The sequence below is a fragment of the Megascapheus bottae genome, chromosome X, assembly GCF_031878675.1.
Source record: "Megascapheus bottae isolate mThoBot1 chromosome X, mThoBot2.hap1, whole genome shotgun sequence".
Taxonomy (NCBI): domain Eukaryota; kingdom Metazoa; phylum Chordata; class Mammalia; order Rodentia; family Geomyidae; genus Megascapheus; species Megascapheus bottae.
This window is the reverse complement of record NC_143547.1, coordinates 56,032,015-56,049,067: the sequence shown is the minus strand read 5'-3', so window position 1 is coordinate 56,049,067 and position 17,053 is coordinate 56,032,015. Positions and strand designations below refer to the sequence as shown.

Here is a 17,053-nt window from a genome sequence, read left to right as displayed (position 1 = left end):
TCGTACTTATTAATTTGTTGCTTAATCTGAATGGATTATTTAACCTCAGGAAGCATGACACTTTTTCAGTTAAGGCATGATGGGCAAAAATGTGTCCAAAATAAGCTTAAATAGTCCAATGTGATCATATAAAGCATAATCTGTACACAAATGGCAGATTCATCAATGTGAAGTTTGATGTTAATAAGATGGCTTTCTCCATAATTGCCAAAGCTCCAGATCTTCCAGGGGGAAGAGTAGGCCAGGTAAGGGGAAGTGGAAGTTTTCCAAACATTTTTAAATGATGTTAAAATATTTCCATATTTATTACTTCAATGTGGCAACGTTTTAAATGCAATACATTCTTGAGTCTTTGAAAGACTACTATAGGAAGTTTTTTGTTTTTCCTAATGTGTTTGTGTGGATGGGTGGGTGGGTGGGTCTGAGTATGGGTAAGGGTTTTCCTGGGGATTGAATTCAGAGCATAGGTGCTGTCCCTGGGCTTCTTTTGCTCCAGGCTAACACTCTACCACTTTAGATACAATACTACTTCTGGCTTTTTTGGTGGTTCATTGCAGATATAACTGTCATGGACTTTTCTAGGTGGCCTAGCTTTAAATAGTGATGCACAGAACTCAGTCTCCTCCATAGCTAGGATTATGAGCATGAGCCACCAAAGCCAGTGTCACTAATGGAGTTTGTTGTTGCTGTTGCTGTTGTCTTTGGCCATTCCTGGTGCCTGAACTTGGGCTTTCTCAAGACTACTGCTCTACCACTTGATCCACACCACCACTTCTGGCCTTTCTGTGGATGTAGTAACAAGGAATTGAAGCCAGGGCTTCATGTATGATAGGCAAGCACTCTACCACTAGGCCAGATTCCCAGCCTCATTTATGTAGTTTTAATGCTATTTTCATTCATTGTACAGAGGCAAGAAATTCATGACTGATTTTTTTTATTACATAGAAAGCCAACTTTGTAAAGACAGCACTCCACACTGGGGAATTCATTATATGTACTAGGCTCTAGTTCGGTCCCATTTGTCTGTCTGTCTGTCTCCCTCTCACACACATGCACACACACACACACACACACACACACACACACGCACACACACGGAATTCCTTTAATAAGGCTTTTAAAGGGGGCGAAACATTCTGATTATCAACACCTTAACCTTGATTTTTCTTATATAAATTATATCTATATATTGGTCATGATCTTCACATTATGTATTTCTATCCAAATAGCAATATCATCTGGTAATAAAAAAAATGACAAGGGGTTGGGTGTTTGGCCTAGTGGTAGAGTGCTTGCCTAGTATGCACAAGTACTGGGGTTGGATTCCTCAGTATTGAATACATAGAAAAAAGCCAGAAGTGGTGCTGTGGCTCAAATGGTAGAGCTCTAGCCTTGAGAAAACCCAAGGAGAGTGCTCAGGCCCTGAGCCCAAGCCCAGGACTGGCAAAAAATTACAGGGTTATTGTAAGTTATTATGTGCTAATAACTTACAAAATCCTTCTTTGTCACCATGCACCAGGATTAACTACAAATGGATCAAAGACCTCAAGGTAAAAGCAGATACACTGAAAATTTTACAAGAAGGAATAGGAGACACACTAGGTCTCCTTGGCACAGGTCGAAACTTTCTTAATAAGGACCCAGAGGCAAAACAAATCAGAGAAAGGCTGGATAAGTGGGACTGCATTAAAAATCAGAGCATCTGATTGGCAAAGGACATAGCTAGCAAATTAACTAGAAAGCCTACAGAGTGGGAGAATGTTTTCACTAACCATGCAAAGGACAAAGGCCTCATATCTAAAATATATCAAGAGCTCAAAAAATTGAATCACTGCAAAACTAGTCTCCAAAGAAACAGCCATCCCATTAAAAGATGGGAAAAGACTTAAAGAGTCTTCTCTGAAGAAGAAATAAAAATGGTCTAATGCTCGACATATCTAGCCATAAAAGAAACGCAAATCAAAACAACTCTAAGATTCCACCTCACTCTAGTTAGAATGGCCAGGATCAAGGAATCTAATAACAACAGATGCTGGAGGGGATGTGGCCAGGAGGGAACACTACTACACTGTTGGTGGGAGTGCAAACTCATTCAACCACTATGGAAAGCTGTATGGCAGTTCCTCAAAAGACTAAACATAGAACTCCCCTATGACCCAGCAATTCCACTACTTGGCATTTACCTAATCGTCCAGGAATAAGGACATACTAAATCCACTAGCACAAAGATGTTCATTGCAGCACTATTTACCATAGCAAAGATATGTAACCAACCCAGATGCCCCTCAGTTAATGAGTGGATCAACAAAATGTGGTATTTATACACAATGGGATTCTATGCTGCAGTCAGAAAGAACAACATTCCCCCATTTGTAAGAAAATTGAAAGACAGAAAAAAATCATATTAGGGGAAGTAAGCCAGACTAAAATGATCATAGGCTCAATGGTTTCCCTCATTTGTCCTAATCAGTAAAAACCTTGGGCTCTCCTAGCAGAGATTTACAGGAGAACAAAACCTAGATATATAAGGGCATACAGTATGACACTAAATGGAAGGACCTCTAGGATATAGAAACAAAAGCCATATTGTTGTCCTTAATGTACTATGTTATCTCTCATCTCTTTTGCTGTCCCTTGGCTATCTCATATTGTTACAGTATTTCACCTTGTTATCTGATATATTTTATATATGCATATTTGGTTATTTGAAATCGGATAGGGAAAGGGGAAAAACAAAATGAGGGCCGGGGGTGGGGGGAGGGAAATGGTGACCAAGACATGAGAAAGGGTATCAATGTATGTGAAGTAATGCACCCTCTATCTGGTGAAAATAATGTAACCCTTCTATTAATTACAATAAAAATATACAAAAAAGTAATAAAAAAGGAATTCATACATAAATAGAAAAAGTTAAATTGACTCTATTTGATAACCAAGATTTTGTTCATCTATTTTATGCTGGCTGCCATTATTTTCAGGAGCCAGTTATAGTAATGAATTTTAGTGCCTACTGACAAATAATTGAATCTTTGATTGGATAATATATTCATAAAGAAAAAGGAATTACATATGGGCTTTTACTATAATAAATGTATTTTAAGTGAAAATGATTACATATAATTTAGTTAAATGGAATAAAAAATAAGATTGGAAATAGTAAAAAAATGACAATTATTAAGTGCTAATAACTTACAAAATCCATATTAATGATTTAAATTGTGAAGATAAATACTAAATATTGCTGTACCATGATATGAGATTACTTTAAGAAATTTTCCCGTTATTAAAGCTTATTTTCCTCATTACTCATAATACATATGCAGTAAGTATATAATTAACATAAATACTGAAAATAGAGCCTATTTTTCTTCTAAATTAATCCATTTAACTTTTAATATTTGAATTAAACTTTATCTCCATTTCTCAGATGTGGAAACTCATACCCCAGAGATTTCTTAAGTGCCCAAAGTGACATAGCTAGAAAATAAAGTTGGTTTTCAAGCACCAAGATTTGCCTAATTCTAAAGCTGTGATCAGTCCATTGGTCCCAATAACATGGTAGTACTTTATCGCTTCACTCATTTAATTTATACAATGGAATCTTTGTACTATCTCAGTAAAAGTTTTAATTTGTAATTTGGGAGCTGGTGGCTCATACCTACTGCCTACTCAAGAGGCTGAGATCAGAGGATCAGTTTGAAGCCAGCCCTGGCAGAAAAGTCTGTGACTCTTAGCTCCAATTGACCACCAAAAAGCTAGAAATGAAACTGTGGCAAGTGGTGCACCAGTAGCTTTGAGCAGACAAAAAAAGCCATTCCCCACCACACACTATACGCAAAACTTCTAATTTGTGCTAGTACAGAAAAAAGCATAAATTTATTAAAAGATATGTGAAAAATTGACTTAGTGAAATATGAAGAATTTGGAGTAGTTTTTTTCATATATTTTTATTGTAATTAATAGAAGGGTTACATTATATTTGCCAGATAGAAGGTGCATTAATTCACATACATTGATACCCTTTCTCATGTCTTGGTCCCCATTTCCCTCCCCCCCACCCCCACCCCTCATCTTGTTTTCCCCCCTTCCCTATCCAATAATTTTTAAAAGCTTTCCCTGTTCCTTATTATCCCAATAAAATATAAAAAGTGTGTTACTGATCTGAAAATTTCATTTAAGTTCAAAAATGAAGAATGTGAGGACTAGAAGTCTTTCTAGGTGTACTTATTGCCGTGGCTACCCTACTAATGCAAGCATTTCAGATGCCTTACTTTTCTTTTCATCTTTTCTTTCTTGCAAGGCCTGGGCTTTGTCCCTGGGCATTTTTTTTTTTTTGCTCATAGCTATCACCTTACCACTTGAGCTATGCCTCAACATCTACTTTTTGTTGCTTTAGTGGAAATAAAAATCTCATAGACTTACCTGCCTGGGCTGGCTTTGAACTGTGATTCTCAGATCCCAGTTTCCAGAATAGCTAGGATTTGCAGGCCTGAGACTCCAGCACTCACGTCCCAGGTATTTTGCTTTTAAATCTTGTTTTTAAAAGAGAACATTCTTGAAATAATGCCATTTACTGTCCTCTGAAAACATCTTACAGAATTATTTTTATTTATTTTATATTATTTTAATGAGAAATAATATGTGCATATACTTAGGAATAAAACTGATTTAATATTTGCATGTATTGTAAAATCATACAGCTTACTTAGCACATATAACACCTCAAATATTTATAATTTCTTTATGGTGAAAACATTTAAAATAGTCTCTCACCTGGTACTGGTAGCTCACACTTGTAATCATAGCTAATCAAGAGGCAGAGATCTGAGCAACAGTTTGAAGCCAACCACAGAAGGAATGTCTGTGAGACTCTTATCTGCAACTAGCCACTCAAGTCAGAAGTGGAACTGAAGCTAACGTAGGAGACCTCTAGCCCTGGTTAAAAAGCTAAGAGACATATAGAGATTTCCTTCTTGAATACTTGTTTGTTAAATATATCATTTGAAATATGATGTAAAAATCAATGTTAATAAATTCTTTAATAAAAAAAGATAAGGAATAGGGCCTAGGCCATGAGTTTAATTCCAGGACTGAAAAAAATTAAAAACCTTTCAAGTGTTCTGAATTGTGTAATAAATTGCTACTATTCATTAATACAATTTCATAATCATTAAGTTGTACAGTACTTCAAGACTTATCACATCTTTCAATTTAAAATATTTGAACCATTTTCTACAAGTATTATTAAGCAAAACGTGAATTCTTCCATATCAGATCTTAGAGGGCACATATAAAAGAATATTTTTCTTTGAAATAATGCTTCCACATTGATGAGGATGTCTTCTGACTTTCATTTTTATTCTTTGACTTGCAGTGTATTTATAAAATGGGATTTCAAAGCAAAATAACCGATTTACTCTTGATCCAACAGTATTAGGCTTATGGTATTTCCATCAAGTTGACCACTCAGTTTTTTCTTGTTTCAGGAAGTGACACTATGACAAATCTAGAGTAGAGACTTCGATAAGAAAATAATGGAAATAGAAATGCTGAATCAAAGTAAATGTTCCTCCTCAGTGATGTGAAAATTCTCTATTCAAAGCAGTACAGGGGGTAACATTCTCCAAGTCTGTACTTGGCACTCACTAATAATGAAATCACTTTTCTCTGTTACTTAAAATCTTCAGATTTCTCAACTATTTGTATGATAAATTGAATTTAATAATATGTTCACTTCAAATGTTTAACATGTTCATGGCTTACCTGTAACAACTGCAGAAAAATAATTGAATATAACCGAAAGATAAATATAATAAATGCACAGTACATTGGTTTAATTGAAAGCATAATAAGGGGCTGGGAGTTTGGCCTAGTGGTAGAGTGCTTGCCTAGCATGCACGAAGACCCGGGTTCAATTCCTTGGTACCACATACTTAGAAAAAGCCAGAAATGGTGCTGAAGCTCAAGTGGTAGAGCTCTAGCCTTGAGAAAAATCCAAGGACAGTGCTCAGGCCCTGAACTGAAGCCCAGGACTGGCAAAAAAAAAAAAAGAAAGCATAATAAGGAGTTGCTATGTTCCCAATGGTAGCAAAATACAATCTCAAAGCCAAATTGAGTATATGTGTAAAGAACCAGCTGATAAAGCAAGCTGACCAAGTGTAAGGCCTTGACTTTAATCCCTGGTATCATCCTACACACACACACACACACACACACACACACACACACACACACACTTAGCAAGGTTGACATGGCATCAGTGGCTATTCCTATAATCCTTGATCCTCAAGAAGCTGAGATACAGAGGACTGCAGTTTGAATCTAGTTGGGTGAGAAAAGTCCTTGAAATTCTATCTCCAAAATTAATAGCAAAATGGCAAGCTAGAAATATGGTTCAACTTCAAATCGCTTCAAGCTTTTTTGTGTCTTAGATAGAAATCAAATTTTTTTAAAAAATAATATTTTGGCAAGTATAAAACTAATTTAGGAGGCAGAGGATGGAAATAGTTTGAGGGAAGCTAGAGCAAAGGTAGTGAGACTCAAAACATCATTTTTTTTAAAGCTGGAGTGTGGCAACAGTACTAGAGCATATGACTTATAGGGGGAAAGATCCTGGGTGTAATCCCCACATCATAAAAGGATATTAGTACTCTTGTGGTAATTGTAAAATATTCAAGAATATGGAAACACTAAGTTTGGACAAATGGGACTGCATTAAACTGCAGAGCTTCTATATAGCAAAAGACACAGCTAGCAAGCTAAATACAAAGTCCAGAGTGGGAGAAGATCTGCACTAGTCATGCAACAGACAAAGGCCTCATATCTAAACTATATCTACAGCTAAAAGAAAATTGAATCACTCCAAAACTAATCTTCAAAGAAACAAGATGGGCCAAAGACTTAGAGAGACTTCTCTAAGAAGAAATAAGAATGGCCTATAAACACGAAAAATGCTCGACATCTCTGGACATGAAAGAAATGCAAAACAAAACAACACTGAGATTCCACTTCACTTCAATCAGAATGGCCATGATCAAGAAATGTAATAACAACAGATGCTGGTGGGAATGTGGCCAGGAGGGATCACTACTACACTGTTGGTAGGAGTGCAAACTCCTTCAACCACTATGGAAATCAGTATGGCAGTTCCTCGCTCCCTTATGACCCAGCAATTCCACTACTTGGTATTTACCCAATCTTCCAGAAACTAGGACATACTAAAGCCACTAACACAGCAATGTTCATTGCAGCACTAGATATAGCAAAGATATGGAACCAACCCAGATGCCCCTCAGTAGATGATTAGACCAACAAGATATGGTATTTATACACAATGCTGCCGTCTATGCTTCCACCAGAAAGGACAGCATTGCCCCATTTGTAAGGAAGTGGAAAGACTTGGAGAAAAATCATATTAAATGAAGTAAGCCAGACCCAAAGTAACATAAGCTCAATGGTTTCCCACATTTGTAATAATTAGTACAAAACTTGAACTCTCCTAGCAGTGGATTACAATAGTTCAAAACCTAGATACATAAGGCCATACAGGATGAGGCTAAATGAAAAGGCCTCCAGGATATGGAAACAAGACCTATATAATGAGTGAATGTTGTTCTTAATGTATTATGTTATTTCTCATCTCTTTTGTTGTCCCTTGGTTATTCTCATATTACAACATTGTACCTTGTAATCTGGTATATTGTATATACCAGATTTATTTGTTTATTTGAAATAGGAAAGAGAAGGGGGAAAACAGGATGGAAGGATGGGTAGGGGAGGAAAATGGGGACAAAAACTTGAGAAGGGGTATCAATGTGTGTGAAGTAATGCTCTTCGCTGGCGAATATAACTGTAATCCCTCTATTACAATAAAACAAGAGAACAAAAAAAAACAGAATATGGAAACAATGAAATGACCATGGGTATTTGAATGGGTAAAAAAAATTGCTGTTTACACGTGCAATGAAATATTCTAGTTTATAAAAGAAATCTACCTATATGAAAACATATTTGTGCCTGAAATAAATTAAGCTAAGTGAAGTAAGCCAATCACAGCAGAGTAAACACAACATGATTCAACTTACATAAAATAATCTCCATTATCAAAGACAGGAAAAGAGGCAATGTTTGCCAGAAGCTGGAGGATGAAGACAATTATTAACTGCTGATCAATGACTATAAATCTATATAAGAATAATAAATTCTAGAGATCTGTTATAAAAATAATGTATACTTAATAAAACTGCTCATTGAGTAAAAATTTACATAAGAACAATGAATTCTAGAGATCTACTCTAAAACAATGTGTTAACAAAACACTGTTCTTTAATTTGTTAAGAGGTTAGACTTCATTTTAAATATTCTCTCCACAACATAAAAATAACAAACCATAAAAGATGAGACTAAATGAAATGAACTCTAGGATATGGAAACATGAGATTTATTTATTGTTCTTAATGTACTATATTATTTCTCTTCTGTTTTTTTGCCCTATGGTTAATCTCATGTTGTCACTGTATCTGACTTTGTTACCTGGTATACTGTATATATGTTTATTTGTTTATTTGAAATAGGGAAGGGGGAAACAAGATGATTGGGAGTGGGTGGGGGGAAGGAAATGGGGAAAAATATGAGAAGGGATATCAATATGTGAAAAATAATGCACCTACTACCTGATGAATGTAACTGTAACCCATCTATACATTAACAGACAAAATAAAAAATAAAAAATATATTATTATTTTTAGAAAAAAAAGCAAAAACATATGGAAAATTGTATCAGACACTTGCAAATGAGCACATTGCTATTGAAAGTGTTAGCAGAGGGACCGGGAGTTTGGCCTAGTGGTTAAAGTGCTTGCCTAGCATGCATGAAGACCCGGGTTCGATTCCTCGGTACCACATACATAGAAAAAATCCAGAAGTGGTGCTGAGGCTCAAGTGGTAGAGCTCTAGCCTTGAGAAAGTCCAAGGACAGTGCTCAGGCCCTGAGCTCAAGCCCAGGACTGGCAAAAAAAAAAAAAAAAAAAGAAAAAAAGAAAGTGTTAGCAGAAAGGCCATGGCTATTTATGGCTAAACAAAGGACAATGAGACTTTTGGAAAAGAGGAAGTAATATCCAAAAATAACTGTGGAAATCAGTGAGATGTTAAGAACAGAATATTTTGGCCTGATATGTTTTTCTAGTGTTCTTAAGTTACATTCTGCCCACCTAAGGGACACATCAGAAGGAACACTGAATTTGGAATGCATTATTGTCACATTTTACATGGGAGTATAATGTGGGTTCGTAAGTAGCTTTTATATTCAAACAATGGATGGTTTAGTTACTATGATTTAAAAATAATTTTTCCTTCATGTCAATTAATTTGTTTATCAGAGAGCTTTTTATTCCTAGTAGTTTTAGTAAAGAATAACAATTGATATTCTGAACACACTGAATTAACTCTGACATAAACTAAGAAAATAATTCTTCTAAGAAAAACTATTAACTGCAAATTCATACTTTTTTCTATTATTCATATAGTACCAATTAATTAGTATATTCAGCACCAGAAGCATAGGAATGTTCAAAGAACTAGAAAAAAAACTGGAATAAATTTACCCATCACGAAGAGAATGTATATAAAATCACAGGGCTTTTTCAGGGATATTTGTGTTTATTTTTTATTTTTATTTTTGCTAATCCCAACGCTTGAACTCAGGGCCTGTGAACTGTCCTTGGGATTTCTCTAGGTTAGCAATATAGCAGCACTTCTGGCTCTTCTGTGTATGTAGAAGTAAGGAACTGAACGCAGTGCTTCATGGTTACTAGGCAAACAGTCTACCACTAGGCCACACACCTGGCCCTGAGATATTTGTTTAAAATTTATGAAATTGATTCCAAAGGCTAGTCGTCCAAAGGTCACATTGTTCCTTTTAAATAACAGCTCACTTTGAAATGTAACTAAATATATATCATGTTTTTGTATTACATTATTTTTCTCTACACTGATTTTATTTTTGGTTTTTTTTTTCATCTTGTTACTACCTGAGATGTCTTTTAGAAACCTCTACTTCCTACTTCAAAGTGTTAAGATGTACCATGGGAATTATTTAGTGAAACCTATTGTCAATTGCAAGGTTAATTAGCTATGTTTAACCACTCCAAAATGCGTTTATACATGAAGGTATAGGCAGCATCAATTGCTATTCTAAATGTAATGTTATTTAAAGACTACAGTATAATTTGTTATCTTAAATGAATAAAGTGGGCCGAGAGCGTGGCCTAGTGGTAGAGTGCTTACCTAGTATGCATGAAGCCCTGGGGTCGATTCCTCCGTACCTCATACACAGAAAAAGCTGGAAGTGGAGCTATGGCTCAAGTGGTAGAGCGCTAGACTTGAGAAAAGCCCAAAGACAGTGCTCAGGCCCTGAATTCAAGGCTCAGGATTGACAGAAAAAAAAGAGAAAAAAATGAATAAAGAAAGAAAAGGAGTTATCTGGCTCTCCATTCTGATCTTTACTACGTGGTTTCTATCTTATTGTCCCATCATAACCTCAAACCGTACTACATGACTAAATGCAACACGTATAAGGTTGAATTGCATACAATACAACTTTCTCTGCGATGTAAACTAATAAATACTACTTTCTTGGGTTCTCAAGCAAAATCCAGTATAAAGAAATATATGTTTAAATAATGCAGGTTGCCACCTGACACCTGGGCAGCAAAGTCCTGTAAAACTCTTCCACTATTGTTGTTTTTGTGGTGGAGCTTGGACTCTGGCCTGGGTGCTATCCTTGAGCTCTTCAGCTCAAGAGTAGCACTCTACCATTCGAGAGACAGCACCACTTTCAGTTTTCTGTTGGTTAACTGGAGGTAAGAGTCTCATGGACTTTCATGCCTAGACTGGCTTGAACTGTAATCCTCAAATCTCAGCCATCTGGGTAGCTAGGATTACAAGTGTGATCCACCAGGCCCCTACCTCTGTGGAAACTCATTTCTTATTAACCACTGAAAACCAGGAAGTGGAGCTGTGGCTCAAAGTAGTAGAGGGCTAGCCTTCAGCAAAAGAGTTTACAGAAAGCATCCAAGCCCTGAGTTCAAGTCCCACCACTGACAAAAAAAGGTTATAGAACAATGGAACTCTATGCTGCCATCAGAAAGAATGACATCGCCCTATTCATAAAGAAATGGAAAGTCTTGGAAAAATCATATTAAGTGAATTAAGCCAGACCCAAAGGAACATAGACTCCATGGTTTCTCTCATTTGTCATAATTAGTACACATTAGGACTCTCCTAGCAGAAGATCACAATAGCTCAAAAGCTATGTATGCATGGCCCTATAGAATGAGACTAAAAAAAATGAACTCTAGGATATGAAACAAGAGGTTTATCTTTCTAATTATTGTTCTCAATGTACTATGTACAGTTATTTCTTTTCTCTTTTTTTCTCCTGATGCTTAATCTCATATAGTTACATGATCTGACTTTGAAATCTGGTATATTGTATATACATTTATTTGTTTATTTAAAATAGGAAAGGGAATGGGGGGAAATAAGATGATTGGGATGGGATGGGAGGAGGGAAAGAGAGACAAAAAATGAGAAGGGGTATCAATGTTCAAGAAGTAGTCCATCCACTACCTGACAAATGTAAATGTAATCCCTCTATACATTACCCAGACAATAAAAAATAATAACAAAAAGAAGGTTATAGAACAGATTATTTCTTCGGGTGATAAGATATATATGGATATATAACAAATTTTAGGCGAGGAAATGTTCAAAGAATAGACATATTTCATAAATGTATGGCTATAAGTGGCAATAGTAAGAAAATGATGTAAAAATTAATATATGCTCATCTTGATGATTGTTTACAGAAACATTCAAATCCCTAGAATGTAAAACAGATACCTGGCTACAGTTTAATGAGGACCTGCTATGCCATGTTCAAATTATACAGTTCATTACATATTTGACCTGACAATGATGTTAAGTATAAGCTAACATGCAATAGAATGCCTAGAATATTTTTTCAGTAAATGTATAATTCATAATATTTTGACATATAGGTCTTAAAATCATTTTATAATTTCTATTTAAAGTTGAAACACTAGGAAATCATTCAAAAATCTGATAGCATGAAGATAAAAATCACCAGGTGCGGTGCCTCATACCTGTAATCCTAGCTACTCAGTAGGCTGAGATATGAGGATCAAGGTTCAATGCCAGCTTATTATCTCCAATTAATCTCTAGAAAAAAGGAAGTGGGGCTGTGGCTCAGTGGCAGGGCAGCAGCCTTACATTGAAGAGCTCAGGATAGCGCCTAGGCCCACAGTTCAAGCCCCATGACCCACAAAGAAAAAAAAGTAAGAAACAGGGCCAATGTTTGGGTCAGTGGTACAGTGCTTGCCTAGCATGCATGAAGACCAGGGTTCAATTGCTCAGTAGTACATACATAGAAAAGTCCAGAAGTGGTGCTGTGGCTCAAGTGGCAGAGCTCTAGCCTTGAGAAAGCCCAAGGACAATGCTGAGGCCCTGAGTTCAAGCCCCAAGACTGGCAAATAAAAAAGAAAGAAAAGAAAAGAGAAAGAAAAGAAAAAAGTAGGAAACAAGACATACAAATGCTTATATAACACAGATTTTATCCACAAAAAATAAATTTTCAATAACTTTCATTAGTTTCAATTCTAAATCGATTTGTCAAAAATTAGGAGCACTATCACCCTGTTATGTGTCTACTTTGATAAGGGACACAAACCTCTGGATGTATGAGGTATGAGGTATGCTTGCTAAATGGCCAGGTCCCCAGGGGACAAAATGGGACCTTCATTATAGATGCCTGAAAAGTAAATTCTGTGGTCATAGAACATATATACGACCCTGACGTTACCATAATGAACAACAAGGTAGGGGATATTTAGAACTCAACCTGTTACATTAAAGAGTATTTTCCAAATTTTAATCAATGTGCTTTTTGGAGATGTATGGCCCTCATTTATATAATAAAAGATAGTAGTTAAGGGCTCTCTTTTGGAAAAGGATTATTCAAATTCTGCAGTCAAGCACATTGATTTCTCCCTACATTTTATTTGAATCTTCATATATTTCATATATGTCTGAAAGAAACCAACCCCTCCACTAGTTGCTCTAGTTATTCTTCACACTATTGCTATTTAAATGTTAAATTTGTATTTATTGCCTCTTGCAGAGTATAAATTTCATGAAACTGTTTTCTCTGTTTTGAACCAGTTTTATTTGTAGCATATATAGTAGTATACAGTTAGGTACTCAATAGTTATGGGATTTATTAGTAATGAATTTAAACTTTCATTCCTCCAATCCTGCCTTTAGAATTTCAACTTCCACAATGAAAGCTGCTATTTTTTAAGTATACTTTATTTGAAAATAAAGGGTTCAATTGTAGACACAATTTCATGTCATGTCTACAATGCAGCAAGGCCAAATATATACGAATTAGTTTATAATTTTCATTGTAAAATGAAAGTATAATCCCAATTGCAGTCAATAACTAAATAAACAACTTTATAAACCTCTATTTTTGTACTGAAGCATTAGTACATATATATACACACACATGTGGGAGGAAGACCAAAATACACTGTCACAAAGGAAGCATGATTGCAATACACTAGAAAAAATAGTGCTGGGAGAGTGGCCTAGTGATAGAGTGCTCGCCTCTCACGTATGAAGCCTTGGGGTCTATTTCTTGGTCCTACATACACAGAAAATACCGGAAGTGGGGCTGTGGCACAAGTGGTAGAGCGCTAATCTTGAAAAGACCCAAGGAGAGTGCCCAGACCCTGAGTTCAAGCCCCAGGACTGGCAAAAAACCAAACAGTTTAAAAAATTAAAATAAATAAATTGGCTTTGGTTGGAATTCTGTAGCTGAAATAAAAGAAACTTGATTGGGTAGCTATAGTGAAAACAACATTGAGTTGGCAGATTCTTAAGATAAAAGAATAATGACCATTGAACTCTGATTTGTAACAGTATTAATATGTGCCCACTCGCCATGGTTAATCATTATACAGAAATGTTCTTAAGTACAATATATATCCATATTTCAGCTATGGAGGAATGCATTTGGATTTTTAAATTTCCAAACTAACCTATCAGTTTAATTTTGATCTTCCATTTTTTACCCTTTGGTTGGACTAATTGTAGAGGGTTTTTCCCCTATTATATGGTATATTTGTAACTTAGTCCATTCTCTATTTGATTCTTATAAAATTTTCAGAGAGCAGGATGGTGTCTTGCATCTTACTTTTTTGGATGTTAGACCTTACCAAATTCCCTAATTACTATGTAATGTTAATATATAGTTTTATATTTACTTTATATAAAGCCTTACATTTAGGCGATGCCAACCTATTGTCATTTGAACACAATGATTTCTTCCTTCACAATCTTGTGGAAGAAAATAAAGAGTAAAGAAAGAAGAAATGAGAAATCTCCTCTTGAACACTCCTAGACCAACATATGGAAATTTAGAAGGGGTATTGAGAGTGTAATAAACTATTACATTTAATGAGAACATCAATTTAGTCCTTCCTTCTGTTTAAGAGAACTTTGGCACATCTATAAACATTTCCTGCACTTATTTTAAGAAAACTATAAGTTCCTCTGAAACCCATATGATGGTTACCAGAACATTCCTTTAGACAATGAAAAGTTGCTCAAAGTGCAGTGTATACATCTATGGAATGATTAGAGTAAAATACTATTGTAATAATAATGAACAGTAATAACAGATAAAAAGTAAAAATAAGAATGTGAAGAGTAAATCAAAATTGATCAACATAATACCTAAAACATCACTTGACACTTTCCAATTGATATTTAATCCATCATTTTCATCTAGCACCTATTTTATTATAATCACTTCCATTCTGGAAAATCAATTTACAGATTCATAGAAAATTTTGTTAAGAGAGTGCAGTAGGGCATTTAAATTTATCTAGAGCAGAGTTAAGGCATGCATTACTATCCAAACTCAGCAGTTTAAAAAATACAATGAAAGGCAATAATTGGAAATGAGCTCAATGTGTATGCTACATTACTTTGAAAGTCTCATTAATTTTATGAAATGCAACTTGAGATCCTAGTTGCTATGGATTATTTCTTTGGGTAAATACAAAATACATCATTGACATGATATTGTATTACATTTACTCTGTTTTACTAAAATATTCAACATGTTTATATTTCAACAAGCTTGAATTCCGATAAATGTGTCATTCTGATCAAGTTATCTTTACTTGTAATATTTAATTTTGAATTTATGGAAGCAAGACAATGTTTGGCCAATATAGTGGGAAACCTTGCATCAATGGGCAATATTCCATTATAAACACAGTATGCCATAGATTTTGATTTCCAAATATATCAATATAGCTTTGTGGGAAGCCGTTGGGTGATTTAAAACACATCAAATTGTTTTTTTTTTTTTCTGTCTCATTTGAACATTTCAACTGTATTGGAAAAATCACTAATTGTTTCTAACTCATGTAGAAAATATAAAAAGAAATTATGAGAGAAATAAAACAAGCAAAGTCCTCCTGATAAAGTTACTTATAAGAGGCCCATACAGAATGTTATTCCATTTTAATCCACTCAATTATACTAAAATTCACATGTTCCATTTCCTCCATTAAGAGCTAATTGTGAGCAGTATCCTATTACATGTTTTAAGCAGAACAGTCTCATGATTAGAAAATAGTTTGTCCAAAGTTGTCCAGTTTTACACAGTCCAAAAGTGTTCTGCTGTCATTAACCATGCTTCCACCAACAATCATCATTATTGGAAGACCAAAGAGTACATACAGATTAGTAATTATAAAGATATCTTAGTAATGAAACAGAATTCTGAATGCAGTTGTTATGGAATGGCTGAAATAAACTCACTAACCTAAAAAAGTTTCCAATTATTATCAAAACATGTGTGATTACAGTGCTCCTTTTTAGCTGAGAGCATAAGATTTCCTGGAGACACTGACTGGCTACACAAAAATTGAGAGACCACTGTAACACTTTCTATTTAACCCAAAATGAGACTTGTAGAGAATAAGTTAATCTAGGTTACAGTTTTCACTTATATAACCAAAAACTCCTACCGTGTGCTAGAATCTTCTATACTGTCCTCAGCCATCATCTCCAAATCTCGTAAGCGTTTCTCACAAGCTTTTTTGGACAAATTCTCCTCTGGAACTGACTGAGGAGTATCTTCATTTGCTTGGAGATGTTCTATCAGGTTTTGCTGGTGCCAATTCGGAAGGGATCTCGAATGGACAGGAGCCGGTCCTGGCACTGGTGTCAGAATATTGTGGTGGACAGGACTGCTTCCTTTCTTCAGTTCGTTTCTGTCCCGAGAGTGGTTCTTCAACCTGCCCTGAACCGGGGTCCCTCTATGCTCATATCCTTCCTGCTGAAGGCAGCTTCCAGTGTTAGGCGAACCTTGAGAAGGATGACTAAACCATCTCCAGCGCAGCCTTAGGATCTGTTTTACATCAAACTCTTTCTTGCCGGACATGGTTACAGGAGGAAAGACAAAAGCTTTCCCTAACAGCAAGGAAACGAAGCCTTTGTTATCTCCTGTTTCTCTCCTCTTATACAGAACAAAAGCACAAGTGGAGAGAGAGAGAGAGAGAGAGAGAGAGAGAGAGAGAGAGAGGAGAGAGAGAGAGAGAGAGAGGAGAGAGAGAGAGAGAGAGAGAGAGAGAGAGAGAGAGAGAGAGAGAGGAGAGAGAGAGAGAAGAGAGGAGAGAGGAGAGAGGAGAGAGAGAGAGAGAGAGAGAGAGAGAGAGAGAGAGAGAGAGAGAGAGAGAGAGAGAGAGAGAGAGAGAGAGAGAGAGAGCAGTCTTTCTCGCTCTGTCCCCTCCCCCTCTGCCTCTGGCAGGCGGTGAACACTTCCAGCCTTCTAGCTGGAGCGAAAAGCTGCTGCTAACAGTGGAGGTGGGAACCCATACTGACAGGATGATGAGGTCAGACCTTAAACAAGTAAATCAGCTTAGCACAGGAAAGGAGCAAGCACAACACACTCCAG

At 35.9% G+C, this 17,053-nt stretch overlaps 1 protein-coding gene across 1 annotated transcript in view; it reads right to left on the bottom strand.

Annotated features, from left to right (window-relative positions):
• Klhl4 (kelch like family member 4) overlaps positions 1-16,599 on the bottom strand; it is a 58,377-nt gene extending 41,778 nt beyond the window's left edge. Inside the window, exon 1 of the mRNA XM_090326058.1 lies at positions 16,125-16,599. Within this exon, the coding sequence (XP_090182184.1) occupies positions 16,125-16,540 (416 nt within the window). The 5' untranslated portion in view covers positions 16,541-16,599. The remainder of the gene's footprint in view (positions 1-16,124) is intronic.
• Between the last annotated feature and the right edge of the window lie 454 nt (positions 16,600-17,053).